This window comes from Callospermophilus lateralis, unplaced genomic scaffold, assembly GCF_048772815.1.
Source record: "Callospermophilus lateralis isolate mCalLat2 unplaced genomic scaffold, mCalLat2.hap1 Scaffold_138, whole genome shotgun sequence".
Taxonomy (NCBI): Eukaryota; Metazoa; Chordata; class Mammalia; order Rodentia; family Sciuridae; genus Callospermophilus; species Callospermophilus lateralis.
The window spans coordinates 2,754,063-2,772,277 of NW_027512535.1; the positions used below are offsets into that span (position 1 = coordinate 2,754,063).

At 36.0% G+C, this 18,215-nt stretch overlaps 1 protein-coding gene across 1 annotated transcript in view; it reads left to right on the plus strand.

Annotated features, from left to right (window-relative positions):
* Positions 1-4,366: 4,366 nt before the first annotated feature.
* LOC143640222 (roundabout homolog 2-like) overlaps positions 4,367-18,215 on the plus strand; it is a 144,620-nt gene continuing 130,771 nt past the window's right edge. Inside the window, 1 exon segment of the mRNA XM_077108109.1 lies at positions 4,367-4,451. Coding sequence (XP_076964224.1) covers positions 4,367-4,451 — 85 coding nt within the window.

The window sequence follows — 18,215 nt, forward strand, 5'->3', positions numbered from 1 at the left end:
TTCATAGAGTACATTGATTTTCTTTTTGGTCATTATAAGACTTTAAAGCTGCTGAAGGTGAATAATCTGATTTTAGAGTGCCAATAATTTTGAATGAAATGCATGAAAATGTAGAGGTTTTGTGTCAGTCCTCCGGTTTAACTAGTAGGTCCATAGGTTTATTCACAACAGAGTGCTTTAAGGAGCTTTCCCAGCAGGCTTTCCAACTGGGCCACAGTGTACAAAAGCATTCAGCATACTTGCTTTCTCCTCCGCTGTAGGCAAAACCATCTCTATTTCACATGTTCCAGACAAACCTCATGAGATTTTCCACATGTACCAGTGGGTCTGAGAAGTAGCAGCCCGGTAGGGCTCTTGTGTGTGGAAAGTGGCAGCAGCAGGCCACAGCATTCTAGGCACAAGGCTGACACACAGAGTCACAGCAGCGTCAGAGGCCTCCCAAGCTTCTCTGATTATGACCAGGCCCAGGACTGCTTGGAGGTGCACATGTACCACCTCTCATATCAAGTCATATTTAAGTCATATTTACTTACTTCTTTTCAGATAGCACCCTGTACAGTATTCTAGTCACTTTGAATCTGGAAAGGTTCAGGAAAAAAGTTATCACCGGCCATCTTTCATATTTCCCCACAAATTTAAATTCTGTCCTCTCACACACTATTAAACATGGCAAACGCTGGAACTAAGACAATGAAGGTCTATCAAACTCATCCCAAATGATTTTAATGCTAATATTAATAAGGCCTTATCTACACAAACACGTGCATTTGAAAGAAAATTGACCACAACACTCGGAGCAACCAAAAGATCTTTATTGCAGCAGTGCAACAAAGAGAAAGAAAAGAAGGAAAGAGAGAGAAAGAAGGGAAGAGATGAACAGGGAGGAGAGCAAGAGTGAGAGAGAGAGACAGAGAGCACGTGCAAGAAAGAGAGAGAGAGCAAGAGAAAGAGGTGCCTGGCAGGAGGGAGTTTTTATAGCCCAAATCTAATGGGGCCTCTGGGTCTGCAAGCTGCCTTGTTGGCCCAAGGGGTGTTAAGTGCTCAGCCTTGAGCGGGACTTGACACAAACAGGTGATAAAGGACCAGATAGAGGGGGGTTTGAGTGCCTGGGCTATCTTGCAGCCAACATCTGTTCAGCCTGCCCTGCAGACAACACAGTTCAGCCTGCTCTGCACCCAACAGCATTATGTTAGTTATGTTGATTGGTCTTGAGGGAGACCTAGACCATGCAAAAGATTTGATTGGCATGATAAGTGTATTGATAGGGATAGCCAGCTGTGTTGCTCTCTTAAATACTCTTTTAAAACAAACCTTATTTAAATTTCACATTTAAAAAAATTAGGTGCCAGCTTTATTCAGTGCTATTCTTGAAAGCATGTCTTAAAATAGTCTTTACTTATAAAATGTGAAAGAAAAAAGCCTCTCCTTCAAAAATTAAAAGAACGCCAAAATATGATTCATTTTGCAGAATTACCAGCTAAGCAAGATGAAGACTTGCTAGCTATGATTATCAAGTAGCTGATTACAATGCTTTACCATCAACCAAAGGTCTAACCCGCCCCCTTTCAGAAGCAGTGCAGAGTGGCCCCAAAAGGTCATCCCAGGGACAGGGAGAGGTCCAGCCAGCCCACATCCCAGGGGGCAGTGGGTCCTGGGATGATTCCAGCCTCCACCACCATGAGCAACAACTTTATGAAGAACCCCAAGAGAGATCAGAGAAAAAATTGTCCAGCTGAGCCCCGGGAACCCCAGAAATATAGGGGCTGACAAGGCCAGTGGTGTTTTGAGGTTCTGGGGTGGGGCTTGTGAAATAGTAGTAAGTAATTTAAACACTGTCAGATGGAAACAATAAACAGCTTCACGGTGCATACATAGGCTGAGCATCCTGAATCCAGAAATCTGAAATCCAAAATGTTCCACATATGAAATTTTTTAGTGTTCCCATGACACTACAACTGTAAACTTCCATGCCCAGCCTCACAAAATGGTCACACAAGAGTCCCACTGCATTTATTGTTGCAATCTCAAAAAATAATAAAACATTTATTTCCAACCAAATTAGGTACATTAAAAGCCTAGAGTAAATGGAAAGGGAGGGAATCAAGTTTATGCTTAGAGACCTACAATCTAAAATAAAGAAGGAAGCCAGGGACAGGGAACACACCTGTAATCCCAGTGGCTCAGGAGGATTGAGGCAGGAGGATTGTAAGTTCAAAGCCAGCCTCAACAACTTAGTGAGACTCTAAGAAACTCAGTGAGATCCCCAGTACCATGAAAGAAAGAAAGAAAGAAAGAAAGAAAGAAAGAAAGAAAGAAAGAAAGAAAGAAAGAAAGAAAGAAGCAATCATTTTGTCTAAGAGAACACAGGAAATAATAGTAATAAAAAAGGAGCTATGTTGTACATCCTTCAGGAGGGAGTATGTCTTTGAATTTACTTTAAGGTGAAGTCATATTTGAATGTTAGGAGCTTCATGGTTTGAGGACAGTGAAGAGTCACCACAGATAACTGCACAGGCTGAGTACTGCACAACTTCAGGTGACATTATTCAAATGGATTGTGATGCACTTCTCAAGGATTAGAGGGCATCAGGTTGGGAACATAGTTAGAGGTTATATTGAGTATGGGTAACAAAGCCCCCAAACAATGGTTTGATCACGAGGGCGTGTTTCTCTTGGGCAACAAGAAGTTAGGGAGGCCTAGTTTATATGGTGTACAAAGCCATCAAAAACCACCCTGATGTCTCTCTTCTGCCATTCTATGTAGCTCAGCATGGTGGAACAGAAATAGGGAAGCGGAGAGCCAGAGGAAGCCAGGCTGGGGACTGCCCAGGGAAGGACAGTGGGAGGCCGAGGAACCGGATTGTGGTGGGTGCATGCATATGATTCCCCAAATTGTCCATCCTGAAGTGCATCCTGGGGAAGGAGTGCCAGACAGCCAGGCAGGGCTCTGCTAGTGAGACAGGCGGTAGGACAGGTAGCAAGGTTCCTTTTGGACTTTCAGATACTGGGGGAAAATTCTACCTGAGAAAATCAATGATCTCAAAGAGGTAAATGAATATTACTTCTTTTTGGCCTATGACAAGAATGTTTGCCTTTAATTTGAGATTCGTTAAGTAATTCTGTTTTGCTCATTGAAAAATTCTAAACTTTAGGGGTTGGGGATGCAGCTCAGTGGTAGAGCACTTGCCTAGCACATGTGATCCTCTGCACCTCATTAAAATATATATAAATGTGTATGTATGAATGTGTGTGTGTGTGTGTGTGTGTGTGTGTGTGTGTGTATATATATATATATATATATATATATATATATATATACACAAATAAAATAAAGTGAAAAAAAAATCTAAACTTTAAGGATAAAATTTTTGGGCTGAAATGAAACTATTTCTGTCACAATGATTTTGTTTCTCAAGCTAGAGCCTAGATTTCCACATGTGGGCTTCATTTCTCACATTGGTCTAGGTTAATTTTACCCCAATAAATTTTCTCACTCCTCTAAGCCAAGGAGAAAAAACAATTCTCAAGAAAAATGAGAAATTAACAATAAATCAATAAAGACATCTTAACGATAAAAGCAAAATTTTGTAGAAAAATAGATGGTGATTTGATGACTGAAGAATTTTTTTAAAAATGTATTTTAATGAAAATGTATGTGTGTAAATTTAAGCTAAATATTTTAGTGTCACATGATAATTAGGATAGCTCGCTGATTGAAAATGGAAACCATTTGTCTCAAATGAATACTGACAGTTGTTGAAAGTGACAGCTGAATTGGAAGCACCACCTCCTACTTAAATTGGGGCACATTTAGGAATATATGCCCTTATCAGACTGGGGATAGCAAGAGCCATAACAATCTCTCTAGGGGAAGTAGTATTTATTGCATATTTCAATTTCCCCCTACTAATATTTGAAGGGATTAAATAAGTGAAATCCAGAACTAATGCTATTTATGTAAATAAACTTTAAGGAATCAGTAAAACAAGTCAGTCCTTATTCAGATATTACAAATAAGAAAATAAAAATGACTGTAACAGACTTACAGACCAGCATCACAGCTGCAGTGGTGGAAGATAAGACAATGCTCTAGGAACCAGTAACATAAATTTGATTTTTCTTGTGTGGACCTTATTTTATTTAATACTAACTATTAAATTAAATAGTAATTGTTTCTTTCATCATCACTGTGGGTGATCATCGTTTAGAGTAGGGGATACGGATTTATAATTGCTTGAGTTCAGACCTGGTGAACATAAAATGACACATTTCTCAGAGGGGGAATCCTTCCTCATGAGAGCTTTTAAAGCTCCAACCTGAAGATTCTGTATACTTGTCTAAGGAAGGCCAAGGCATTCCATGGAAGATGGAACCTTCTGGAATAAAGAAGAACCAGGCCCACAGAGTCGGCAGCAGAAGAGCTGCGGGGCCCCTGCAGCAGCCCCGCTCTGGTTTGGCTCCGCTGAGGCAGGAGGCTTTTGTGTCTCAAGCCAGAGCCTAGGGCTGGAGATGTGGCTCAAGCAGTAGCACACTCACCTGGCAGGCGTGCGGCCCCAGGTTCAATCCTCAGCACCACATACAAACAAAGATGTTGTGTCCACCAATAACTAAAAATAAATAAATAAATATTTAAAAAATTTAAAAAATAAAAGAAAAGAAAGATGGACCGAATGGATCCTTCAATTAATTTAAAAAAAAAAAAAAAAAGCCAGAGCCTAGATTTCCACTCATGGGCTCCATTTCTCACATTGGTCTAGGTGAATTTTACCCCAATAGATTTTCTCACTCCTCTAAGCCAAGGAGAAAAAAAAATTCTCAAGAAAAAGGAGAAATCAGATAACAATACAATGGAGGAAATATTACCTGCAGAATTGGCTGCCTGTCCCTGAGAAATTGAAGATGGTTTGAAGCCTGCGAGCTCTTACACTGATAAAACGATACTGTAAATTTTAATTTATTTAAAGATAAAAATACACTAAGTGTAATTTTTGAATAGGAGAAATTAATTACAAATTTTCAAAGTATAAAAATAATCTTTTCTATTAATATTATTCTCTAATGCATTTTTCTGAAAATGATGAATGCAATATTACCTCCTTTTGACTCATTGAATAGAAAAAGATCATTAAAATGTTGGTACAGAATCTCTTTGTATATAGCAGTTTGTAAAGAAGTCTGTGGTAAAGTGGAGTTTTTGAAAGAGGACTCATTTTTTGTACCAGCTTTTGGTGGAGGATTAGATTTTTGGACTCTGTGGCTGCATTGAATCCCTTAACCTGAAGCTTAGTGGCTGAAAACAACCCTTACCTATACTTCTCCACCATGCTGTGTTCAACTGGTTGCTCTGATGCCTATTGGGCCGCCTCATGCAGCTGCCCTGAGGTGGGGGGAGGTCACTGCATGTGTAGTCTAGCAGCTGAGAGACCCTAAAATTCGGTACTGGGTCTTCTTCTCTTCCTGGGGGTCCAGAGTTCCTCAAGGGCTGGGGGCAATGGGGGAGGAGGTTGTGACAAGCTGTGAAAGCTGGTGAGGTCTCTATTCTGAAATTGCCCCACATAGCTTCCTGTCACATCTTATAAAAGTCAAGGCATTTGACCAGGACAGCTCAGCATCAGAGGTGGGGGCAAATCATTGGCATAAGGTTCACAAAATTACAGCTATGTTTTTTAAAGACCACAAATGGAAACCTTTGAAAACTTGATATTTCATATTAATTCCCCACCAGAGAAAAACAAAAAGCACACATATACCAGTTCTCTGTCCATTTTAAAGAAAGCTGATCTTCTGTGTTACCTTAGAATCAGGATGGTCTGATTCAAACAGCTTCCATTTTTATGGATTTAATTCTATGTACTCTTTAACATGAATAAACAGGAAAACCACAAGAAAAAACATATGTCCATCTGTACCTTTTTCAGTGTTAGTTCTGTACTTATTAAAAATTGTATTTTTATTCAATATAACATGATTTTTACAGAAGTTAAGGCTGAGAAACTTGAAATATAGTAGTTCAACAGAAACTTATAACTTTTGGAAAATATTTTGTTTGACCTCAAATGGAACATTACTCATATGAATGAATACATAACAAGATGATAGTACTTTTCAAGTTTTATAAAAAGCTTTTTTATTTCAATTTGTCATTCTGTCTCTGATTACATCTTTTAATCTGAGGAGGCTAAAAGCAAATAGTTTAAAATCTTCTGCAATTATGGGTAGAAGGAGCTTCCCTCAAAGAAGAAAGCAAATATATTTTTGCTTAATTATTGTGCTTTAAAAATATGTTAAAGCATATGAGCATTTTGCAAAAATAATTTAATAATTACTATAATTTAATAATTGGCATCAGTTAAATCTTCTCAAGATTCATTTCTTATTTGATAGAATTTTTGTAGTGAATTGATTTTATAATCCCTCTTAGTTTAATTGGGCTAACTTTAAAATGAAATCAATGAAGAATATTTTATTACTTTTATTTTTTATGTGCATTCATTATTTGCTTCCAGAAGAATTTAGAAATACCAATTACACAAGTGTCTAGCACTTCAGTCTATAATTTGTGATGGATTAGAAAAAAGCAGGACTTTTGGATATGTACACAAGTTACATAAAAGAAACCCTGGCACAGTTCCTGAACTTCAGGAGAACCAAGGTGCTGCCATTGGATGCCACACAGGAACCTGTAGAGAGAAATATCATAATCAAAATATGCTCAGATGGGAGCAGGGAAAGTCATGGTAAAGTCCATTGTAGGGGGTTATATCAGGAGCTCACTTATCACACACTAAAGTAAATGAAGGAAAGTCCCAGTTCAAGCAAGATTATAGAACTAAACCCCACCTTGGGGGTGACTGTCTGGGAGAATCTTTGTTCAATTGTATTTTGCAACACTGTTGCTGGCCTTTGAAGATGGAGAGGACCATAAGTAGGGATTGGAGAATGACTGCAAGGAGCCAAGAGTGACTGCTGCCCAAATACCCAGGAGGACACGGGAACCTTAGTCTGCAACTTCAAGGAGCTGTATTCCCCCAGTCACAAGAATGGGCCTGGAAGAGGACCTGATGTTCCTGAGGGAAACAGGCCAGCAGGACCTCAGTTGGTCCTGCTTTGACTTCTTAAGCTGGGAACTCGATTGAGTCCTGCTAGACATCTGGTGCACAGAAACTGGGAGGTAGCGAGTGGGTCCTTTTTTAAGTTTCTAAGTTTGTGATCATAGGTATGGAAGCAACAGAACACTGATATAAATTCTGGTACCAGCCATGCTACCATAACAAAACCTCAAATATGTGCAAAGTGTTTTGGAATCTGCTGGTAAACTAAGCTGCTGGAATTTTGAGAAGAATGATAATAATTGTAAATGCCTAGATTGCTTTGAAAACTGCTATAATTATGGACCCCAAAAGGACTGCAAGGGAGTTCTCAGAAGAAAAAAACCTCATGTTATTGAAACTGCAGGAAGGGAGACCCTTGTTCCACAGTGGCCAGAAGCTTAGGAAAATGGTTCCCTCCCTTTAGGAGGTAGGACCTGTCAATGGTGAGTTTACAAGTTGGGTTGAGGAGATGTCTAAGCAAAGTGTTGAAGTGAAAGCTGGTTCTTCTTTATGTTTATAGTAAAATTGGGGGGTGGGGAGAGAGAGGGAGAAACTGAGGAAAGAGCTGTCGATATGGGAAATCCTCATCCTCTACAGATGGCAAAAGGTGCTAAAAATAATTGATTGCTGCTCTGGAGGTTAGCACAAAGAGCTGAATGGGTACAGCAGTACAGCCCTTTGCTGCAATCTCAGGAAGATGGAAAGGTCCCAGCATTCAACACCAGGGGTTCAAGTTATGCCAGTGGGTCTTCTCAGTCCTTTTAGAGAGCCACCAGGGAGCTTCTTGGAATTATCCTTCAGCCACCCCAGAAGAAGCTGAAAATGGAAAAGGAACAACCTCAGCAAGATGAGAGCACATGTTCTGTCTCATGAGGCATCCAAGGGGCCCACAAGGAACTGGGCTGTCTCATCAGCAGGAGAGCTGCCTGTGGGAACTGACAGGTACAGACCACAGGACAGGGGGAGATGCTCAGAACTATCAAGATCTCTGGCAGGAGGGGACTGGGCAAGCCACACGGCTACTTACAAAAGTTCCCTTCCATGCAGAAGCAAGAAGACACAGTGAAGCTCCCAGAGGGCAGAGATAATCCAGATAGGATTTTCCCAGGCCTGGGGACCTAACATAGAGGAATTCCCCCATTGGATTCAATTTTCCCCATGTTTAAAGAAGAATGCCAGTAACTGTCACTTTTCAATCCCCATGTAACAAATTTGCACAAAGGTAGTGACTTAAAACAGCACAAATTTTTTGGAACCTGTTGAGAGCCACAGCCACAGTCAGAATGATGCCTGGCATATTGCCAGAAGGAATGGTTGAAAGGTGACACCAGTGAACCATTGAGATGATGATTTGAGTTAAGCTGTATATAATTGCTGTGGTGCTAGATTGATTGAGTTGTATATGGACCCTGTTGGGTGGGGGGAATAGGGCGGCTCCTGGAATCTGCCTCAGGCACCTGATACTTTGTAGTCATGTTGCAAGGCTCTTCTTTTGGAATTGCTTTCAGAGTTTATTGGAAATTTTTGAATGGTGATAAGTCTTGTTCTCTAAAGATTAATTAATTTTCAGCAGTAACTAAATTTCCAAAAAGCAAAGTATGGTATATAAATTTGGGCTCAAAATTAGACAAAGGTTATGAAAGGACTAGAAATCAAGTAGACATAATTTCCCATATGGCTTTTAACTGACTGTAAAGAAAACTCAAGAATAACATTTAGAATAGTTGAAATCAGTTGTAACTTCCCATATTAACTTTGCTTTTATAATTAGTTTGACATTATCTTAAAATCTAAGTACTTTCATATCATATCAAACATTTTAGCAGATAACACTAACTTGAATCAGTTACTCTTAGTTTCTTTACCTACATTCATTATATTCAAATAATAATAATAATAATAATAATAATAATAATAATAATAAATGTGTTAGGCACCATTCTGCTTCAAAGGTGTTTCTATCAAAATTTGTGTGAAATTACAGAAGGAAAGTAAGATTTTACCTTGTAGGTTGAGTTCTGTTGCCTATTATAATAAGTAATTCAGCCTCAGGTGATTCTGTGCAGAGTTCTGTATTTGCTGTCATTCTAAATTTTTATTAATATTGTCAGAGAAGCTGACAGGTAAGGGGTAAGTTTCATGAGTTACACTTAGACCTAAAGACCTTGAACTTTACTGAAATTGTTTAGTAGCAATGAATCACAGCCCTGCATCACCTGAGTCCTCTTCCCATAACCAGAACACTGCTGCTGACTGTGTAGATTTCCATATACGCTGCAACCAAGAGCAATCATTAATCTCCTTACTACAAACAGTAACTCTAGAGTTAAAATGTTGACTTTCAAGAGAATGTATGTGAGGCCAGAGACCTACCAGGTGACCCGATGATAGTGTACCACTCCAAACCAAAAATTTCACAGTAGGAAAAATGTGGCAGATTCCTAGAGTACAAAGTTGGAAGACATCAAATCCAACATGTTTTTTTTTCTTCTGTTGATAAACTTACAGATTTCTTCTTTAAGAAAAATTCTGAAGAAAGGAATTACCTTATTTTCATAGTCAATGTGTAACTGATTATGTTTTTCTGCCTCTTCTGTTAGTTTAGGAATGAACTTCAACCTTGATTTCTGTTTATCCTTTACAACAAATGCTATCAGAGCAGTCAGTTAATTTTATGTTCATGGAGCATGGCACAGAGAAGGTCATGAAGAAATCTTTTTGTTGGAACAAAGAAAAGAAATAAATTATCTTACTGGATTTTGCAAGCTTAAAAATAGTTTTGGAGTCAAACTTTCTGTATTAATATTTTATTTATTTTTATGATGTTGGTGAATAAAAAAATTATTTCCTCCCATTGAACATTAATTCCCTTAACTATAATGCTGGGGTATAATTTGACCAATCTAAAAACACTGTTGTAAAGATTAAATGAGATAATACAAATAAAGTTGATAATATAATAAGTAGGTATTATATAGAGTTCTAACTGTAAATAGCTTTATACCGTGTAGATTTCATTACTTCAAAGGGATGTCATGAATCTATTAAAGAATCTAATGGAATCCCCTCATCATCCCCTCATCATTCCATAGCTTTAGCAAGCTCTTCAAACTATCTAAGCATAATTCACAATAGCTAAATTGTGGAACCAACCCAGATGCCCTTCAGTAGATGAATGGGTAGGGAAATTTTGGTATATATGCACATTGGAATATTACTCAGCAATAAAAATGAATAAAATCATGGCATTTGCTGGTAAATGAATGGAGTTGGAGAATATAATGTTAAGTGAAGTAAGCCAATCCCTAAAAACCAAAGGCCAAGTATTTTCTTTGATATAGGATACTGACTCATAATGGTGATGGGTGGGTAGCATGGGAGGAATGGAGGAACTTTAAATAGGGCAAAAGGGAAGGAGGGAACGGGAGCGCATATGGGGGTAGGAAAGACTGTGGAATGATTTAGACATCATTACCCTAAGTTCATGAGCCACATCCTCAGCCCATTTTTGTATTTTCTTTAGAGACAGGGTCTCACTGAGTTGCTTAGCACCTCGCTGTTGCTGAGGTTGTGTTTAAACTCAAGATTCTCCTGTCTCAGCCTCTGGAGCTGCTGGGATTATAGGTCTGTGCCACAGTGCCAAGCCCATTATATTTTTAACTAATATGAACCAATGGAATGGAGTGGAGTAGAGTGCAGTTGAGTGGAATAATAGAAGAATAGAGTCTATGCTTTGCATTTAGTGGGATAAATAAAGGTAAACATTTTGTGCAACTTGCCTTAAAGTGTATGTGCATAGTATGCTTATGTGCCTATATATGTATGTTAGGTTCAAATATATCTTGCTTGATCAAGATGGCTCACACAGAGCATCCTGCAGATTTCTATGCCTTATCATTTTCATCACACTTGCTGTTCTTAGTTTCAACTGTTTGCTTTATTTCCCAACATCTAAACACAACAGCTACATTTGCAATACAACTGACCACAGAGATCACACTCATTTAAAAAACAGATTAAATCAACCAAGTGATCACATTATCAAGCAATCACAATAATTGTATGCTAGATTCACCGATAACACAAAAGGTCATGTTCAGAAGGCAAGATGCATCAAATTTTGAGTGTTCCACATAGATGACCTATATTCCAGAGTTTCTTAGACTATGACCCTCGGAGCATGTTATACACAAAGCAGGAAAATGAAGTTGCACTCTTCTAGATGATATCAGAAATAGTTCTAAGTCAAACTTTGTATCAGAGCATGATGCCTTAGAGTAAAATTATAATGAATAAATATTCCAGATTTTTGTAAATAAGATGCTTTAAGCCAATTTATCCACTTTCTTAACTTGAAACTAGAATCAGAACGTGAATCAAATATGTCATGTGGTTTTTCTAACAAAACATAATTCCACAACTATATATAAAATGTTTTTTGTTCAAATGATATATAGTAAAGACTGTTCACAAAAAAAAACTAAAATCCCTGCAGATGATGGAGACACCTTTGAAATTCTCCATTCCAAGGACCATTAATCTAATTTTCTTCTATTTCTTCTTGAATTAATATCTCTTCAAAAAGGTTAGTTTTTTATTGAGTCTCTGAAATGCAGTGTAGCTGTTCTCCCTCATTGTTAATGTCTTGTTTATTAAACTTTTTCAAGAATTAATCTAATTAACATTGAGTTTACTTTTTAAGACTTGTATTGTTTCACAAAGAAAAGACATAAAATTATTTGAGGGAAAAATGCAGGCATTTATTGTTTTTACCTGGTGCATTTTTACTGTTTGCCACATTAGTGATTTAATTTACACTGAACAAACACAACTCTCTCCAATACAGTTTTATTTAATGCAGCTAAATTTGTATTTGGCAACATTGTACTATATTTAGGATGGAAACATTAGTTAAAAGAGCACATAAACAAAGTATTTATTTTTGATATTCTATGAAATCAACATTAGAGATTTTAGGAAGATTTGCCAGAAGAATTCCAGAAGTTATAAGTCATTATTTATTTGATTGGTCTTCCAGGGAATGTTTGGAACTTTTCATGAATCTATATCTCATGTAGATGCTTGCCTTAAATATTGATTGGATGAAGAATTAAATAGTCAATGTGCTAGAAATTAAAAACATAACTAAACTTTTAACTTTAGCAATTCCTGGTCTGTTGACTAAGGATATATGGATGTTCTTTGAGGCAAAACATCTTTAATAAGCTTTAGATTATATATGTTTTTGATGATTTGTAACTTCATATATATTATGTGAAGAGTTGAAATAAAGCAATTAACTATTCAAGCCAGATCAAGAATACCAGGAAACATGTCATTGGTGTAATAAATGGTGCTCTGTGCATGCAAATTTAGGAGATAGAATTTACAGGCATAAAATAGAATTTGTAACAATGGCAACAGAAGCCAAGCAACCAGAATATAGTCACATGATATGTTTCCTTAAAGAGCATTAGCTGAGCAGTCAGGAGGTCTTCATTTTATTTTCCTTTTGTCATGACTATTCTTAGTTTGTTATCTTTTGTAAACTGAACATCTAATTATAAATGTGTGAAACAAATATAAAAGCAACATTTGTATTTGTTGTGGGACAAAACACTGAAAAGGATTTGTTTTGGAAATAAGATACTAAAGTGGTTGCTTAAGTCACAAAGTTCATATTCAGGCAATTATGACTACCCTTTTAATTTCTGTAATAATAATTTTTTTCCAATAGCATAATTTTTTTGTTCCCTCAATGGTGACATTCTTGAGTAATTTTATAAGCACAGAATTTTTTTAAAAAAATAAATGTTCTCCAGGAATGTTTAAAACTTTAAGTTTTTCATTTAAATGCTGCCATTCCTTCTCTCATAAAAACTTGACAAAATTCTAACTGCAAATTAAAAGAAAGAAGGATGGACAGACTCAGTCATTTTCATTTATAATCCTTTATATCCAGTCCCAGAATATAATTTGGAGTCCAAAATAAACAGTGAGGGCAGGGACCACATTTATCTTTCACTGATCAAGTTACCAGCCCCCAGTAAGATTTCAGTTAATATAGTTTGAGTAAGTGAAAGAACAAAACTAAATCCAATAAAATGAAACATGATAAAAAACATTTGTGCTTTTAACATAGAAGAGCAAAGGCTTCTTACCTAGCATTTTTTCTCTTGAAATTTCCTATTACAAAATAGTATAAATTTCTAAGCAATTTTTAATTAATGTATTGTCCATGAATTTAGAAAAACTTGTGATTTTCAGAGTTAGGCTAATTTTCTCCACCAATAAGAAGAAGAGGAATTGATACAGTACGTTATACTGTTTGATCCAAAAATATTGGATGACATTAGGCAAATAAAGATCCTAACATGCAAAAGAGTGCAGGTCCTGAGCAAACCCACACTCAGACAAACAGAAAAGTTATTTTTCATGTACTCAGAAGATGTCTTATCACTCATGGACTATCTTCTCTTTAGCTGTGGTTTTTAATTAATAGAAGCACAAAAGAAAGGCTATGCGGTGGGATGGCCAAGTTTTGCAGAACACTCTGGAGATGATGCACCTGCCTATACTATTTATCCCAGGGGCACCCAAATTTGGGTTGACACATTTTGAAGTCTGTGATAAACGTTTGCAAAATTAAACAATATTGACAGTGAAATGGGCTTTTTATTAAAGTTTTTTTCAACTTTGATATCTCATTTAAACAGAAGTTTTAAAATAGAATATTATTGAATAGTAAATTTTGCTGTTTCCAAGCTCAAATAATTTTAAACTTTAGAAAATTGGTAACAGAAACACCTTCTGAGATTGCATTAAAAAGAAGGAAATAGAAAACATTGCAAGTGCAAGAAGAAAACATTAGATTTGAAAGGATAAAAGAAATTGAAGTTAAAATGTAAAGGACCAGGTTTTGTAAAGTTTTCAAGCTGCACTCAGAGCCTGAAATTTCTGTGGCAGTTAAGACAATTCCTGGAACCGCCTGTTAGATGTGTGTCGAAATCTTCCCTTGACCACGTAGTTACTAAATCACCCCTTCCCAGAGGCTGTGCAGCTCAGCACATACACTTCTCAGGGCTTCAACCAATCAGTTTAAATGTATGCCTATCTTAGTGCTGACCAATCACCCCCACCGGACCTGTTCCTGCCAATGAATGTGCTAATCATGTTTTAGAGTTGTTATTTGATTTTCCCGCAGTATATGATGATTTGCTAAAGGAGGCTATGACGTATGTAAAGCCCCTGCCCTCTCTAAAGAATGTATATGAACTCTGCTCAAGTGGCTCTTGGGACTCTTTGTTCTCTGCTCTTCTTAAGTGAGCTCTGAGCCACAGCATGCTGGATGCCCAATAAACCCTTTGCTGTTGCATGAGAGGGTCTCTTGGTGGTCTTTTCCTCCAACGCTCGCCATATCTTTTCAGATTAAAGGAACAAATTTCAGTGTCTCTATTTACAACTGCCATTGATTGATGAATACAGAGAGTCTAGGAGTACTATGAATGGGGTTCCTTCCTCTTTTATTCATCCATTGAAAGAATCCAGCTACCCTTGATACTTCTTTGAAAAATGTCATTCAACTATACCAAAGAAAAAAAAGAAAAGAAATGAAAGGATGCTTTTTTTTTTTTTAGAGAATGAAAATGGCCTTGGTTCTCAAAGACTGTTTCTTTTTCATTAATTTATTCAGACATGACCAAGTTATGATGGAAAGTCTTACAATTTATTGTATAAGTTGTGCACAAATGCAAGAAAAAAAGCAAAACAACACTTATTCCAAAATAAACTCAGTCTACTTAAGAAAATTGTTATTAACAAGTTAGATTGAATTTTAAACAATAACTGATGTGTCTGAATTCATTTTAAAAGAGCTAAACATATGTTAAATTTTTCTATGAGTATGATTTAATTATTAAGATATCTACTTCAAAGTTCAGAGATGCATGAAAACTAATATATTTACTTTCTTAGAAGTCTTTTTAAAGAGGGAGCCTGATACTTCTTCAAAATAGATAATCCAGGTTTCCTAAGAAAGTGGTGAATTGAAGTTTTTACCCCAGGATTATTTACTGTAGGATTATTATGTAAGGGCTCGAGTTGTGGCTCAGTGGTAGTGTGCTTGCCTAGCATGCATGAGGCACTGGGTTCGATTCTCAGTACCACATACAAATAAATAAAATAAAGGTCCATCAACAACTAAAAAAATTAAAAAATAAATAAAAAAATATGGCCTGAGGCCTTGTTTAAAAAAGGATTATTATGTAATTAAATTAATTTATCATGTTAAAGTTTTAAGTATAAATTCACATAATTTCTCTTGGTAAGTAAATAAGCAAATAAAAATACATAAAACATACCCCAAATCACCAGTGTATTTAGGGACTATAGCAGAATCATGATACCTTTGAGCTAATGTCATTATCATATTCTCTCATGCTTTAAATTAATAATTTTCCTTACACATTTACACATACATTCACACACATATGCACACACAACCGGTTCATACACTCACATGTATAGACTTTAACCCTTTTGCTTTACATTTAGACATTTATAGCTAAAACAAACCACTATGTGCCCTATATGACTAAATAAAACTTTAAAAACTCTCCTGTGGGGAATTGTTAATTTTTGTATATCATTGAAAAATTTATTTACTACCTCCAATCAATTCTGTAGGAGAATCAAATGAGTATAAAGTCATCTCGAAGATTTAAAAGACTGCAAACAAGTTTGGAAGAAACACTGCATCCTGAATAGGAAAGATAACATATATGTAATAACGAAAATGATACACTTAGGCAAGGGAATTTGGAAAAAGTTGTAATAATGGAGAAAATAGACATTTATACTCTGAGCTGGACCATCGTATTTAGATTTTTCTTTTTAAAGTTACTCATATGTTAAATAAGGATAATAGTAACTACCACCCTGGTCATTGTGGAGATGATCAGGCATGTTAAATGACTAGCTCTGGAACAAGTATATTTATTAGAATTAGCAAATAAATGTTCATTATTATTAATGGAATTTGATGACATTAATAGTTATAATCATACTTGGTTGTGATCTTCTTCCCCAGCACCCCTCTCACACTGAAGCTTACTTCACACTTGTCTCATGATCCTTTTTACCTGTTTGATTATTAATATTGTGCTACAAGTTGTTGAACTATGTGAGGCCAAGTATTATGATGAGCTGATGTGTGCATCCTACAAAGCAAGCTCTCTCCAACTACAATCTGGTTTCCATGATTTTATTCTGTTTTATTTTCATTAAATTTATTTTAACTGATACATAAAAACATGAAAATTACACAGATTTTGGAGACTATCATGAAATGTTTCTGTATATGTAAACATAACTTACTTATTTATCTACTTAACATACTGGGGATTGAACCCAGTATGTTAAGTAGATAACATAACACTGAGCTACTTCCCTACCATCTATTTCTCCCCTGCCTCTTTTTTTTTGAGACAGTCTCACTAACTTTTTGAGGCTGGTCTTGAACTTAGGATCCTCCTGCCTCAGCCTTCTGAGCAGCAGGGATTACAGGTGTGTGCCATTGCACTCAGCTACATGTAAATACTCTCAATAATTCTGGACAGAGTTCTAAGGTTTTGCACTTTAACGATGATTCTGGTTCCTCTCATCATGCTTAGAGTACAAAGGTGCTACCATACTTACCACATTGCAAGATAGTCTATATTTCTTGAATTAAAATGACAACATAAAACATACTATTTAAATTATAAACTTAATGATTGAAACAACCATTTTTCAAAGATGTTCACAGGGAGAAACTACAGAAAACTTTATAGGAAGAGAGTTTTCTCAAGTTCTAAAAATTATAAAAATGAAAATGGTCAGGATAGAAAGAAAATAAATTTAGATTTGTAGAAGACTTTGAGCCAAATGGAGCAGAATGGAAGGAATGTTCATGCATTAGTGCAGCCTGCATGCTTTTTTGAAACATAAACTTTAGATTAGATTAAAAATAAGTTCAAAAATATTAGTTGATATAAATGTTTATCTGAAAATGAACAAACGTACAAAGTTTTTAAGTAGAGTCTGTGAAATGATCATGATGTTTTTAGGACAGCTGTTCCTTACAGCCATATAAGGTAGTTGAGAGTAAAGAGAAATGTGGAAGACAGGTGCTTCAATAAGGTCTTTCAACTTCTATCTGTATGTTCAGTGAGATTGCCAGAATTTAAATGTAAGATATCCTTGCACATGTTTTCTATTGCTATGTTAAATCTCATGCTAACCCTGAGACAATTAAACAAGAGTATTTGTATATTTTAGCCTCAAAATAAACTTGTTTATAGTTCCTTCTGCCAATTAAATATGTTAATATGATGCATTTTTCCTGATTTCAAGCATCTCCAAATTTCTGAGGTCTCTTACAACTTTCCTAACTGCATTGTATTGGGACTCATATTTAGCAAATATCACTGTTATTTTTACATATATAATATAATTTCAATGAAATGCTTAAAGCATGAAACTATTAACAACCCATGGATGGGGTGTGAAAAGTAAGCCAATTGCTTACCTTCCATAATAAAGTGAAAAAATAGAATGTAGCATTGCCTACTATATTTAATAATGGAGCAAAGGGTCATGTTTGTGGAAAGCAGTTTTGACTGTATTGTAAAATAATTAACAAGTTTTGACCATAAATTCTTAAAGTTTACAGCTGAAAAAAATCACTCACTAATGTATATTTCAGTGTATCTAATTGCAGTTTTTCCTATTATGTGATTCAATTCTAGGGGGAGATAAAATGAGACTTGTCCCATATTATTTAGTAGTAACATCTAATTAGAGGATATAGCTGGCATAAAATAATTGAAGAGTAACTCTCACTAGTGATGTCTAAAATCAAGTGATTTAGTGTACTGCATCACTTAGAACCAATGAAGCAGAGTAAGCAATTGGCAGTAAAAGTTTTTAAAAAATAGAGAAATGGCAAAGCAAGGCAACTACCATTAACATCAACAACAACAGAAAGTAATGATATTATTATAGACATTGTATGCCATCTCCACTCTAATTTTCACAACTCTGGATTCACTTGCCAGATTTGCAATAATGTTTTCTTCTATCACA